Source organism: Perca fluviatilis, chromosome 20 (genome assembly GCF_010015445.1).
Source record: "Perca fluviatilis chromosome 20, GENO_Pfluv_1.0, whole genome shotgun sequence".
Lineage (NCBI taxonomy): Eukaryota > Metazoa > Chordata > Actinopteri > Perciformes > Percidae > Perca > Perca fluviatilis.
The window spans coordinates 23,179,443-23,194,441 of NC_053131.1; the positions used below are offsets into that span (position 1 = coordinate 23,179,443).

At 41.9% G+C, this 14,999-nt stretch overlaps 1 protein-coding gene across 4 annotated transcripts in view; it reads right to left on the reverse strand.

Annotated features, from left to right (window-relative positions):
• arid1b (AT rich interactive domain 1B (SWI1-like)) overlaps nucleotides 1–14,999 on the reverse strand; it is a 210,638-nt gene that overhangs the window by 155,282 nt on the left and 40,357 nt on the right. For 3 of the 4 annotated variants that reach the window (XM_039785162.1, XM_039785161.1, XM_039785164.1), the window contains exon 3: nucleotides 13,235–13,390. In XM_039785162.1, the coding sequence (XP_039641096.1) occupies nucleotides 13,235–13,390 (156 nt within the window). The remainder of the gene's footprint in view (nucleotides 1–13,234; nucleotides 13,391–14,999) is intronic. The other variant, XM_039785163.1, reaches the window with a different exon arrangement.

The window sequence follows — 14,999 nt, forward strand, 5'->3', positions numbered from 1 at the left end:
TGTCTTTGAGTTTGGTGTAGTTTTTCGTGGAATGGAGGATTAAGTTAGACTCCATGTTTTCTGTTGAGATGCTAAAGCACTGACGTCGTGCTATTATCGTGGTAAGCTAGTTTGATTTTGCAGTAGACATACTGTACAGAGTTTTAGTTTTAATTACGTTTGAACTGATTCCAAACTTTGGACACTTTCTGTCGTTTTCTCCAGCCTGTCTCTTCTCTTAGTACGCTCTTTCTTTATTTTGTAATCAGTCTTCATGGCATGTGTCGCCAGCAGCGTCAGCCCGGTGTGCGACAGTAATAATCCTCCGTGCGGAAACACCGTGAGCGATACAACGTTGGTAACATTGATTAAACAAAGCTTCGAGGCAAATCATTTTGCATTGAATAATAATAGTAATCAAATTATTCGAGGAATTGTTTCAGCCCTAAATGGACTAAATGTAAATGGACTGTTTTTATATAGCACTTTTCTAGTCTTAACAACTACTCAAAGCACTTTTACATAGTAAAGGAACCATTCACCATTCACACACATTTTGTGGCCGAGGTTGCCGTACAAGGTGCCACCTGCTCATCAGATAAACATTCACACACATTTACACTCCAATGGCGCAGCTTCGGGGGCAACTCGGGGTTCAGTGTCTTGCCCAAGGACACTTCGACATGGGACTGCAGGGCCAGGGATCGAACCACCAACCTTCCGATTGGCATGAAGTGAACTCCTAACTCTTGCGTTGGTAGTGTCATGCTTCACCCACTGACTTACTGTCTCCCTTGTGCAGTTCTCCTAAATCTGGTCCTGCAGTTTTGTTGTTCAATGTAAGGTCCCTATATATGTTCCAGCTGTATCTGTCTCATATGTTTCAATAAGGATCATTTTTATTCACTGAGCCCTCAACTAATTTAGGATAAACCATTTTAATTATTTTTGTTTTCTCAGCTAATAGATGGAGAATCATGGCATGTCAGCGACATTAAAAATTACAGGAAAATTGGCATTATGGGAGTGTCCTGTGTCCACACTCTGTCATATTTTCTGGTTGATATGTGGATCAAAACATGAAGCAGAGAATTCTACTAGTGCACAGTTTTCTGTTAAGTAAAAGCAACTGGATTTTGGCAAAAAATAAACTCATGATGGCAGGTTTATTGATATGATCATTATTTTCAAACAAGTGTATAAGAAATTTGTAAATCAGGTGATTTATTTTTTCATTGATTTAATTAAATTCATGGTTGAGTGTTCACAGTAAGTAAAAAAAAGGAAGGATGTATAAGATGTGAAACAAGTACAAAAGAGAATTCCTCATTTCTACCTGCTGATATTCTAAATAATATTTGTGATGGTAATAACTAGTGTGTCGGTGTGCGTGATGACACTTGTGCGACTTGTGGGACTGAATTGTCTTGTTGCAATGTTGCACTTATGTGACTTATTTGCAGGTGTCTTGTAAAAGACATTTTGATTTCCATTAGATTTTCTGAATAAATACGTTATGGTTTTTATTCAAAAAATAAACACAGTGAAAATAGTCAGCCAAATAAATGGAACTTTGAGCCATAATCTTGCCACAATAGCTCCCTTATTCCAACCCTAAAACTGAAAAACAAGCAACATCTCCCTAAAGCCAGAGGGGAAACCCTGTTCACCCAGATTTGGTTCAATCACTGGATCACTTCTCATGGGTGGGTGGGTGCAGAGACACTTAACAACAGGAGAACAGAGTGCTATTTTAAAAACAAAACCATGCTAGTTTCCCTGTCAGGGCCCTGGACAAGCCCTGTGTTTGTCCGCACAGCCCCCCTGTGTTTATCAATGGGAGCCTGGACGCGCGCCAAACGTCAGGCTTTTATTACATGGTCGGAAGTGCTTCGTTTGAAGCAGAAACCCGTCTTAGACACAAATACACCTCCACAGGTAAATAACGGCCCGGGGAAGGAGGGAAGAGGGGCGGGAGGAGAACAAGAAATAGAATCCAGGAGATGTGTGGTGGCTTTCTGATAGATGGACAAGTGTGTTCATCACACACACACACTTTAGTTTACAGATAAAATTGCACACATGGACTGACAGTTGAAATGGGAACAGAAGAGTGGCTGCAGACCCAAGTCCAATATTTACTCAGGCATGGAAGTATGGAAGTGTGTGTGTGTGTGTGTGTGTGTGTATATACTTGAGGGGATACCCATTTCATATGGGTCAAAATTAGATTAGCCTCATTCTACTGTTTGCACTCACATTCTTACATCACCACTGTCAACTGTAATATGGACAGAGGGTGAGAGAGACAGAAACAGAGGCTGGGAGGAGGGAGGGCAGATGCTGACAGAGAAATACAGAAGGTGAGATGCAAACGAGAGAAGGGGAAAAGGAGAAGGTAGGAAAGCACAGGGAGAGAGAGAGAGAGAGAGAGAGAGAGGAAACGAAGAGAGAGAACCAACGGTGAAAAAAGACTAGAAAAAGCAAGCGCAAGAGAACATCAGAGGCAAATGAAGGAGTGCTGCGAGAGCATCCTTTTTTCCAGTCCATTGTCTCAAAATCCCATTTCCCAGCTAATTTAGAAGCTTCTAAAATACACTCCACTCCATACCTTAAGCCTTAGGCCACAGCTAATCCTGTCTTCACACACACATATACACGCACACACACAGAGACACGCTCATTCATTCCGTGCTTTTCAAAAGACTTCTTCTTGGCATAGTAGAAACGAATGAAGGATATTGAAGGCAAGCGTTTGAAGTACATGAGGGAATGCAGGAATCAAACTGTGAGTTAAATGCTATTAGACAGCTGTGTGGAGAGGCAGTGTAATATTAGATTTGATTGAATAGATGACTGCTGAATGTGGTGTAATATATAGAGCCGAAGAGGCTTTATGCGGACGCAAATCAATATTGCAGCACCGTGTTAATCCCAGCCACTAAGGAACGGGAGTCAGTCGGTAGGTGTGAAATGTTCGGAAGGAAGAAACTTGTTGACATTGTGTGCTGACGATTGTTTGGAATATGAGACTCGCACGTGCCGTTTTCAAACATAGTCAGTCCGGTTTGTAGTTACATTTTTTGAACTGTATCAGTATGACTTTGTTAAAGAGAAACGAAAGAGTTCAAAGGTCAAGTTGTGCTATGGAACAACACCTCATAGAGCTAGCATTTTAGCTATTTAGGTCCCATATTGTAAAAAGTTAGAAGTCTTTTTTTTTTTTTTTAAAGCAGGTCAAGATGCTATATAAATACTGTATAAATCCGTGTGGATTGAGTGTTCTGATACTTTTACAGCCCGTATTCAGAAACTGTGTCTTTAAACGAGCCGTCACAACATCACTATAATAAAGGTAGAAAGTGCCGCTACAGTGCCGTTACAGTCATTTCCCGGCTGCAATGATGGTGCAGAGACGCCGAGAAAGCAGATGTGAAAGATTTCAGACAGAGGGTGACTACAGGTATAATCAGACAGACAGTATGAGGAAACCGATGTGAATGTGTTTTGCTTTCTGAACATTTAAGAATGTAAACATATTCCAGTAGAAACCCACAACACAAATATGAACCTAAAAATGAGCATGATAGGGGACCTGAAATCTAGGCCCCAATGCTGCCCCAAACCGCATTTCCAACTATGACATACAACCAGTTTGACATATCCTTTCTGTTTTGGATCACACCTAATTTAAAAATGTTGTACTGAGCCTTTTTGGTTGGTTGCACTGCACACTTTTTACCTCTATATTCAAGCAGGGAGCAAGGTGAAATGTTGCTTCGTTTTGCTTGTATGAGTTTGATTGCTTCGGAAAACAGGCAATAAAACTGTCATGACAGCAAGCAAGCACATTTGATGCCACCACTTGACACAACAGAAAGCAACAGGAGCAAAATTCACAGCCATTACATTAAGCTGATTTTGGCTGACATCTGTCTCAATCTATCTCAATCTTTTTTTAAGGAGCGAGAAAAAGATGCAAGTTACTTGACAATATATTTCAGCTTTAAAACATTAAAACATGCATGCTTTTTAATCCTTTTTTTCCACCGCCTTTGTCTGCTCTGGGTTATCTTGCTTTTATAAACTTTATGTGCAGATGTCAGTGTTTTTGTCACACACTGGCTCTCGCTTTATCATTAGGGGTCAAATAAATTTCTCAGCATCTCTTACTCACATCCTCTGTTATTTTCGGTGTTGGCTGTACTTTTCCTATCTTTTGCCCTAATTACATTTACATCACATTTTTATTTTTTTGCTCCTACCTTCCCTTAACATCCACTCTCTCCTCCCAGTATTAACTGCTCCTTCACTCTGCATCACTCCACTTCCTTCTCTCTCTTCTTCCTCTCTGTCCATCCTCTCTCCTCATTAATCTCTTCCTTTCTCCACACCTCTCACATCCCTCACACTCCATCCCCATCTATTTCTTCTTATCCCTCACTCTCTCTTTTCCTATCACCCCCTTCATCCCCCTTTACCTTCCCACTTCAATTTCTCCATCCCTCTCTCCCTCCCTGTCTCCAGCCGTTCTCCTCATGACTACCAAATGAATTAGTCATCCCCCTTTTTCCCCTGCACCTTGGCAGATGCACATCTCCACAAAATCTCACCCTAATGCCATTAATATTCATTAAAAATTAAGCTTAATTGCGTGTCTTTAGGAGAGAGGCCCAAAATCCCCCCTCCCCTAAACATACTGCCTAACCATACACACACACACACACACACACACACACACACACACACACACACACACACACACACACACACACACACACACACACACACACACACACACATACATGCACAAACACAACATGAACCTCAGTGCATTTGGCACCACCTGCCACATAACCTCAAGGACAGGGAGTCTCTGGTGTCCATTGGGCAAGTCCCTGAGAAGCACACTCTCTTTCTTACATACACCCACTCAGATATACTAGGTCAGTCACTAGGAAAAGAAAGTGTGATGGCAGGGTCAGGAAGAGGAAAGAAGTGAGGAAGTGGGTTTCCTGCTGTATATTAATGTCTTTATGTGTGTATGCCCTGCTCTCTACCGGTAATTACTGTTAAAGGCAGCATTTTTAACTGATGGGGGGCACACATCCATATTCAACACCCCCACGTTCACACACGCATTGGTTCAGACTTGCAGATCCGCACACATGCTCACACCAATCAGACTAAACCATAATTAAAGCAACAATCAGCAGTGAACGCGAGCTACGCCGTGTTCTGAAAAATGTGACAAATCAACATTTGGTTATGATGTGCTTGTCTTTCATGTTTTCTTGACACTTACATCTTTTGATCCATTCCAGGATATTTGGAAAACATTGCAGTTATATTCTGATTATGTCAGATATGCTGTAAATATATTATAGGGCAGACCTACTTCGGTCTCCTGCAACTGCCTTTTATAAGTGTGTTGGTTAGACGGCATGTAAATGACGGGCATTTATTCCAGGGCACAGTCTATTATTATCATCACAGGAAAGGTGACATTAGAATGGAAACAGTTGCTGTATGTGCATATGTGTATGCAAAGATGCCTGTGTGTGTATACCTATTCACCTGTGAGCTATGTGAGAGAGAGAATGTGTGTCTGTGTGTGTGTGTGTGTGTGTGTGTCTGTGTGTGTGTGTGTGTGTGTGTGTGTGTGTGTGTGTGTGTGTGTGTGTGTGTGTGTGTGTAGCCTATCTTAATGGGTCCATTTGTAGCAGGGCCTGTTCTAGTGCTGTGTCCTTCAGATTGGATTCTATCTCAGCAATCCCCCTGACCTTTAGCACAAAGACACTACAAGAGAGGACCAGAGCTCCAACACAGGACTCACATACACACACACTTTCACACAGCCTGTACACACACACACACACACAGCGACAAGCAAGCATTCACTCTTGCCCACATAAACAGAAACACACATGCAGATACAGAAAGTAATGTGCATGCACAGACAAACACACAGGCAGGCCATCCCTTAGGGATGATGTCAGATGTAGCTGACAGTGTTCGCTGCAGATGCCGTTGCCAGGGCTTTCATTTTCATTCCTCTACACAGGCTAATCAAATAAGAGGCAGTCTTTGTACCATCTTCACTTCACACACTTTTCGCAAGTCCCCGTCACCACCACCCCCATCTGCCCATTCACTTCAATTGCTTTGGCTCACAGTTAAAGAGGACATCCACCCAAACTGGTGTACACCCACATGACTTTTGCTAAAGCACGGAGGAACAATAGCAGTGTATTGGCGAGCTCGACTTTGACTGTGACATGTTTTTGGTGTTTTCTCTTTCTCTCTGTCTGTGAAGTCTGTATCCAGGAACAAATGTAGCGTCATTTCCTAACAAATGGCAGCTAAATGAGGCCCCTAGGGTGCTGTGCCGCTAACTACCGGCCCCCTTTTTTTCTGAGCCATTATGATTGTCCTAACCGTTCCAAAAACACCTCTCCCGTTCTTGTTCATTTGCATTTGAATTATAGCTCGGCTGTACAAAAACAAACATAAATCAAAAAATGGAAAAAAAAGAAGAAGAAGAAGAAAAAAAAAAAGTGGCGCATTCTAGTCGAGCAATTAGCGAGTGTCAGTCAATGTGGAGGTAAAAAAAAAAACACTAAATTAAAAACATTGTCTCACACACATGCAGACACACTATCACACACACACACACACACACACACACACACACACACACACACACACACACACACACACACACACACACAAAACCTAGCTGACATATACAGCATATATATATATATATATATGCCTTCAATTATATATATATTTGCTTTCCTTTTAAATTTTATCATTCAGTTTTTGCCTGAAAACTCATCAAGCTTAAGTGCTCGTCAGCGGCAGCCAATCGGAGTGTGGCAGGCCCAGGGTTGCCGTGGCGATACGCGGGGACATTTAGAGGACTCCGATAAACTCTGCCATTTAAAAGGTTATGACAATTAACGCGGCTCTCCGCAAATTACAACTGCCAGACCTTTACCCATGGACGTCTCTCTCTCCCTCTTATCACCCCGCAACCAGCCTCACTCTCTCTCTCTACCTCCTCCTCTCTCTCGCCATATGCCCTCCATTTCCGTAGCCTGTCCTCCCTCCATCTCTCGCTCCCTCCCTCTTACTGTCTACCGCCTTCCAGCCAGCAGCACTTTATTATCCTGTTAATTAACAGAGTTCTTCACTTAATATTCAAATGGTGACCAATTAATGACATTGAACTTTGGGGGAGTATGTGTGTGCGTGTGTGTGTGTGTGTGTGTGTGTGTGTGTGTGTGTGTGTGTGTGTGTGCGCGCGCATTGAGGGGCAGTCACTGTATACAGCGGAAGGGGGGGGTAATAAAGCCAGGGGGGGCAGGCCGCAGAAAGGCTCGACGGCCTTTTAATTAACCTGGTGTGATTAAAAGCGGGGGTGGCAGAGGGCGGGGGAAAGGGCCTGCTGCTGCAGCCGGTTGGGGGCAGAGGGGTGACAGACAGGAAATGGGAAATGAACCAGGTGATGTGCCAGTATATGAGCACCCTATATTATTTTACTCAAAGTAAAACATGTTTTTTACATATTAGCAAACAGGAGTTTACAAAACAATCTTACCACAAGGCCCATTAAGTAACATTTCTGGAGCTTTTGATTAAACACTTGATGTACAAGCATGCAGACTGCATATAATATACACAATATGCAATGTACATCATTGCTGTTCAGTGAAAACCATGCATGTCCAAATTTGGTGAATTTTTTTTAATAAATTGAAGGATTAAATGTATGGACTGTAAAAATGCCACCGTTTCTTACAAACACATGTAAAAACCCATTGGAATATCTAAAAAAAAATGCATTGTCACACAGATGAAAACAGGGACTGTTTTTCTTCTGCCGTTTTGGAGAATGGAGAAAACAGGACAGCAACAATATGCTTGGGTTTCATAGCTAAATTTGACAACGATCCAGTGGTCTGAACATTTCATTCTGTCATATAACAGTGCACAGTACATCAGTGGAGGGCAGAAATGCTGCAGTTACGGTCGTTTCAAAATAAAAGTAAAATAGTGTTGAAAGCTTGAACTGCCAGCCCAGGAGCTTTCACCCTAGTTTTTTAGTTTACACCACATGGTGGACATGTGATGTGCTCACGAGCATCACTTATCTAAACCAATGAATCAGTTTCCTTCAATGCAGGTCCCTGTAAAGTGAGCTTGTCTCCTCCAATCAGCTGAGAGCTCTTCTATGCCACAGCACCTCTCCCCAGAGCCTACTCTCAGACAGGAAGAGGAAATGGTTAAGACCAACAGAGGAAACGACCAGTGGGATCAGTTTCACAGAGGAGAGTGGATAGGAGGGTTTTTACTACGGGGAGTAAATGTCACAGGGAATGACGTCCTTCTTCAAAGACCAGCAGTCAAAACCCAACAACTCTACTATACACCCAAATACCACTCAGTGGCATATTCACCGTACAGTTTATATTATACGAAAACAAGGCAAGGCAATATTCTGTTGCATGTTATTACTCTCTAAACATAAATCTAACACAGTTTTTTGGCAAAAAAATGAAATAGTTGGTGCTCCATGGAATAGCTGATCAAAGCTAGTACCATGTTCTCACAACATTATGAGTTTAAGTCTGGCAGCGGGCCAATGTTGCATTTCACCTCCTTTCTCTCTACCCCCTCAGTCTATCCTGTCACTCTCCAGTGTATACTACCCAATAAAGCAAACATGCCATAAAAATAATCTCCAAATTCTTGAAATTACAGCTCTCTCATTTTCGTTTTTATGAGGTAGAAAGTATTAGACAGTAACAATGCATAATCATGCACTTCATCTGTTGAAGAGGAAGAAAGGACACCAATTGTCTCCTTTTAAGTGATTTGTCTCACGCTGTAATTGAATCCAACAATCAGACCAGAAATATTAGGGTCATGGTATTTATAGGGTCTGTTAAAATATACTATACTTCCAGAAAAGGGGCTTTTAAATATTTCTTTCAAAAAGCAGAAATCATTTTCTATTGCCTTGATTCAACGGCATTTAGTGGAAAGTGACATCTTAGTATACAAATAAGAAACCCAGTAATGCATGAGGTCAAAAAAGCCCTTTCAAAGCCTTCTTATGACACAGTGTTTCTGAGAACTATCACTGACAATCATCGTTTTTAAAAACACCCACAGCACTCAATTAAACCACCAGCAAAAACCACCCACATTTATTTTTCTTCAAAATCTACTTCTTCAATCTACTATCAGTCTTGATGTCTTAAAATGTCTTTTTAGCCTGCTCTGCTCCTCGCTATCAGATGAGGTCACAGCAGTGCAATAGACTCCAAAAAGAAAAGAAAGATGGCATTTTCACTTCGATTTGTTACAAAAACCAGCTAATAGCGGTTGGTTGCAGAGAAAATTCGGTGTCAAAGGCAGCTGGAATGGTTCCATCAACTGGAGGATGTCCTCTGACTAGGGTTAATGGGAGTGGAGTGGGGGGAAAGGAACTGCAGAGAGTGCCGGAAGAACAAAATAAAGAACTTTTCAGCTTGGATCTCTCAGAGTAATGCAGGGTCACAAAACAAGGGTCAAAACCACAATGACATCCTAATCTGGTGTGCACTTGCAATTGTGTGTATTTGTGTGCGTGTAATCCGTTCTGTGCGGCTCACATCATGTCTCATTTCAGCCCAAAATCACAGACAAAGGTCACCATTTGACCTTTTCACAGCTCAGAATTGCTGCAGCACACTCGGCTGATTAGTGTACACAGACACACGCAGACACACTTATACAAAAACTGATAGAAAGACGCACACTCTCTCAGAACAGAAAAAATGAAAGTAATACAGCGCTGAGCTGAAAGCACACCAAATATTCTATCTGTAATCTTGGCCAACTGCATTGTGTAAGTTCAATTTTCAAACATGTTTACTTTTGGATCCAAAATCAAAGACAGGGACCTAGTTTCTTTGTTATTTAAATGTATTCTGGTATTTTCTGGTTTCATTCCCTCTCTAAATTCCTCTCTCACTCAATCAATGGACAATTAACTTTGTTTAATGCCACTGCAGAGGCTTTTTTTTGTTATGTGTAAAATGTCATGTTTTTTAATGATCAATACTGTGTATTTTCAGAAATGACTTGAACATAAACTGCTGAAATAAATTAAGTGCCCGAACCTGGGTTTTGCATTTGTTACAAAAGATGGAATTGGTGTAGCCGAGTACAAAATACACTGATGTGTATATATGCCAAAACCCCACCTCTGTTTCAAGGAATCTAGCCTATTACAACTATACATTTCCATTTACACGTTCACAGTCTGTATATGTACCCTGTTAAGTGTCAGATGGATTGGACTGCTAGTTGGAACGATACTCCTTTAACTGTACTTGTCCATTAATAGCTGGGTTTCTTGTGAAAGCTCACTTCCCACACCAAGCCAAAATGTATAAATGTAATGTAAATGTAAAAGTATGGGAGCTGGGAGCTTATTAGTCAGCAGAAGGAGTGGATTTAGTTGGTCTACAGTTTGATGGCGAGTAGACGGAAATCAGGAGGTATCGGCACATTGCCTGCTGTGTTGCCGGGACATTGAATTACATATAGCTTTAAAACATAGGAATGGTTTCTTGATTAAAGGTAAAGACAGCAGGAAGCAACATTGATGCAGTGGCTGCTGGAGGTATTGTGGCTTTTATCCAGTGGTAACAACCCTGTGTGCCGATTGAAACATTTTCCCAAAGTGGCGTGCAAGCTTAACAATGAAAAACAAAGGGAAACCAGCTCCATGGTCACCCCAGCAGTTGGCATAGCAACCAATATGGGACCTATCGGCACAGGTGAAACAGGGTTTGGCCAATCAGAGTGCTTGGGCAGAACTACCTGGTGTGTAAATGTCAGCGAGGGTCAATTGCCGCCACATCATCAGCGATGATGAAAACACACCATTACTGTCACAAAATGTCAACCTGGCCATGGATCTCAGCCTCTCCTAGTTAGAGTGAATAATGTTTGTTCAGTAGGGTGCGCAGTCTGTGTGAGGAAACAAGAGTAAGTGCTTTTTTCACTGCAAGACAAAAGGCATGCTGGCTGAAATTACTATGCTGAGACTAACGACTTCTTTCTTTGACAACCGGCTTTTGTGTCCACAATGGCTTTTTGCTTGGCTATTTGTCTTGGTGTGCTCAATATTCAAGGCTGTCTAAAGGAAGGTTTAACTAAATCTCAGTAAATCACAGTATAACTACCTAGACAGATACAATTACACCACTGCCAAATGGCATCAACTAGTGCAGATGCTAAATAGGCCTACTCACATTTGTGAACTACTAATGCCGCTATACAGAAAAAAAAAAAGGATGCTTTAAAAAAAATAATAATAGCGCTGTCCATGTTGCCCTGTGCTGTTCATTACATGCCTTTAAATTCTAGAAAATAAAATACTTGTAGAGGGAAAGGTTCTGCATAGCACATTTTTCTGTGAATATCCTGATCTGTGCTATGTTTTTATGTATTTTATACAGTTCGTTCTTGTTCTGTCTAGGGATGTTACAATAGCATTTGTTCCTTCCCCAATACTGATTTTGATACCTGAACTTGCGGCCAATACGGAGTACCGATCTGATACCAGTGTGTTTTTGTTTTTTTTACACACACACACACACACACACACACACACACACACACACACACGCACACACACACACACACGCACGCACGCGCGCGCGCGCGCACACACACACACACTCACAATTTTTGAATAGCCGTATACTAGTAACCTTGCATGGATGTGATATGTGACGTGATATTTCCAAAACTGGTATCGGAACAACTCTAGTTCTGTCCTGTAGAGATGAGCTGTAAGTTTGGATATCTTTATTAAAACTGCTGTTTTTTTTTGTGATCATTCTGTTCTGCAGTGGGAGAGGTACAAATCATTCATGTGTATAAACATACCAAATCCCTGTCCTGCAAGGTCTAGTTCAAGTCTTGCCTACAATGTTTAAGTAAAGTGAGTATTTGAGTACAGATAAGAACTTTTTAAGTGTTGAATTGTTGATTTATTGATGTGAAAGCAGCATTTTAATGTTAATGCTCCACTACATTTTGTATATACTCTTCGGTATTGCAATCACAAACTTGCTTTTTAAAAATTAAAAAATTAAAAAAGATTGGATATAGACTAATATAGTCAATATTAATGAGTTAAAACATGCCTTTATCAGCCCTGATGCTGATCTTGCAGAATGGCTCGGGGCATCCCTACTTCACTCATCTTTCCTGTTCTGCTTCATCCTGTCTTCTCCTTTCCCTCCCTGTTCTGTCTGATCATTCCTTTCCTGTTCATTTCTGTTGTAATCTCTCCCGTCTTGTATTGTTTTTTTATCCGGCTCAGTTTTGTTCTGCTCTGTTCTGATCTAGGGCACTGCTGTTAGCCAGAGTCACTCCACGCAGGCTGATAGATCCCTCTGGCTGCAGAGTGGATGGGAAACACATGGGCAGCCTTCACTCAACTCAAAAACAACTGCTTGAACCCAGCCTCCCAATGGAAAACTTCTACAGAACATCATGCTGAAACTTGGCAGGACAAGTCTTAATCCAAATCTGTGCAACAGGCCTTTTGTTGTACTGAGGATTGGTTTTGCACAGGCGGGTTTGTGTGCATAGAAAATGTACAATATGTGTTTATACATTTTGAATGACCAATCTGTGAACTTGTATTGCATTTAAAAGTGTATGCTAATAACTCTCATGAATAATGCGTGTGAATAATGCGACCAATACACCAGGCATGTTGGACATCCGACACACCACATTATCTCGCACGCACGCACACGCATACACACGCGCACGCACGCACACACACACACACACACACACACACAATCCCTTAAAATGATCTCTCCAATCTCAGCACTACTAAAATATTAAAATACAACCCATGAAAAAAAGATTTGGATGAAATCCCTTTCCTGCTGATATTTCAAATTGTATTCTTGATGTTACATCTGATAAGCGACATCTGCACATCTATGTGTAACGGATATATTTATTCATATTAATTTATTGAGTTATGGTAATCATTTGCATTTATTCTCATGGCATGTACTGTAGATGGGACTTGAGGCTTGGTTACAGCTTAATGTCTTGGCAATTTTTCTTCCAAACAGGAAACAGCAGAGTGGATGTCTGAGTGTGATGAGTTCATGTGTGTGTGTGTGTGTGTGTGTGTGTGTGTGTGTGTGTGTGTTTGTACCTGTTGTGGTGGTGGTCGAGGCTGCAGGTAGGGGATCTGGGTCGGGCCTGGAGGGGTCTGCTGCGAGGGGCTGAAGTACGGAGGGTTTCCCTGCTGCCCCGCCTGCTGCTGCTGGCTGTAGCCACCCATCCCCTGCTGGCCATATGGAGCCACCTGCTGAAACGATCAATCACACAACAGTTAGAGGAGACATATTAAGGTTAAGGCTGAGGTTGAAGCAAAACTTTAACTTTAAATGCTCATATTATGCTCATTTTCAGGTTCATAATTGTATTTAGAGGTTATATCAGAATTGGTTTACATGGTTTAATTTTCAAAAAACACCATATTTATGTTGTACTGCACATTGCTGCAGCTCCTCTTTTCACCCTGTGTGTGAAAGTGAGGCATCTCACTTCTGTTCCATCTTTGTTGGGAGTCGCACATGCGCAGTACCTAGGTAAGCACTGCTAGCTAGTCAGAAGCAGAGTATGAGGGTGTGACATGCTAGCAGCTAGGCGAGAATTATAAACGTGTTACAAAGTGACGCACATTCGTCACGGAAGTAAAGGCTGGACTACAATAGAGCTGTTTGGAGCAGTTTGTGAACAGTGTTTTCTGTTGGAAGTCCCTTTGGGGTGGACTTTGGGCTTTTTCACTTTTTCAGCCTATTACATGCACAAAAAAGATATATAACACAAGAAAGGAAAGGGAAAAAGCTAAAAAGCACAATATGAGCACTTTAAATTAAAAGTAACGCAAAGAAGCGGTCATGTGCAGTTAGTAGGCATCACAGCAGGTGCCGTGTGACATACTGTAATAGCCAATCACATGAAAGTAGAAGAATCTTATAACCTACAATTCTCTTGGAATGAGAAAGAAATTAAGACATCCAACGTGGGCCTACACAACCTGGCCTTAATCCATTTCCCAATTCATCCGATTGTCCCTCAGTTAGCACTTTTAATTTAGCTCAGACCAGGCTGACACCCGTCTCCAAGCAGTCCTCTGCCTAATGAACTCTCACTGCAGAAACCTCTAACTTTATGTCCTCCGGCTTGCCAAATGCATCCTCCTGTCCACATTATCTCCGTCTCGGTCAGCTCACAGATGGGATGAGGTGTGTTGGATATTACTGCTGGCCCGTCCCAGGCCGTAACCCTAATGAGGGACACATGGATGAGCCGGGGCATTCCAGAGCAGTGCAGTTAAAAAAACTATCTCGCGAGGGCAAAGACACGCCAAGTGCCAATGCAGCATTACACGGTGGTTATAAGAGAGAGAATGTGAACAGGGAGTGCGTGTAACAAGCTGGCACCAATACAAATGTAGTCTAAATCCCTCCTTGTCGTTTGTTATGACTACAGACAGCGCCAGGTGCTCCTCACTCCTCTACGGATTTCCAACGGGGGCTGGGGTTTTCTCATTCACACAGACACGTACGCGCGCACACACAAAAGCCAAGTACACTATTAAACAACATGTAATACTATTAAACAACATTTACGAGCACTGGTGAAGCAGTTTGACAGCACTTTTCGTGGCATATTTTTTCCCCATCATGTCATGTTGCTTTTTTATTCGGCGACGACCAAAAGTGCTGCCACAAACTCAATAAACAAGCACACAGGCTGTAATTTGGGGTGTGTGCAAAGCTCATAGTCCATCTCCAGCTTTTGCCCGAGTCCTAAACTTTGAAATGTCCTTTTAAATCTTCCTCGGCAGGCTTGGCAAAACTCTCTCAAACTCAGAGTGATTTATATCTCAAATGAATGATGGTATTACA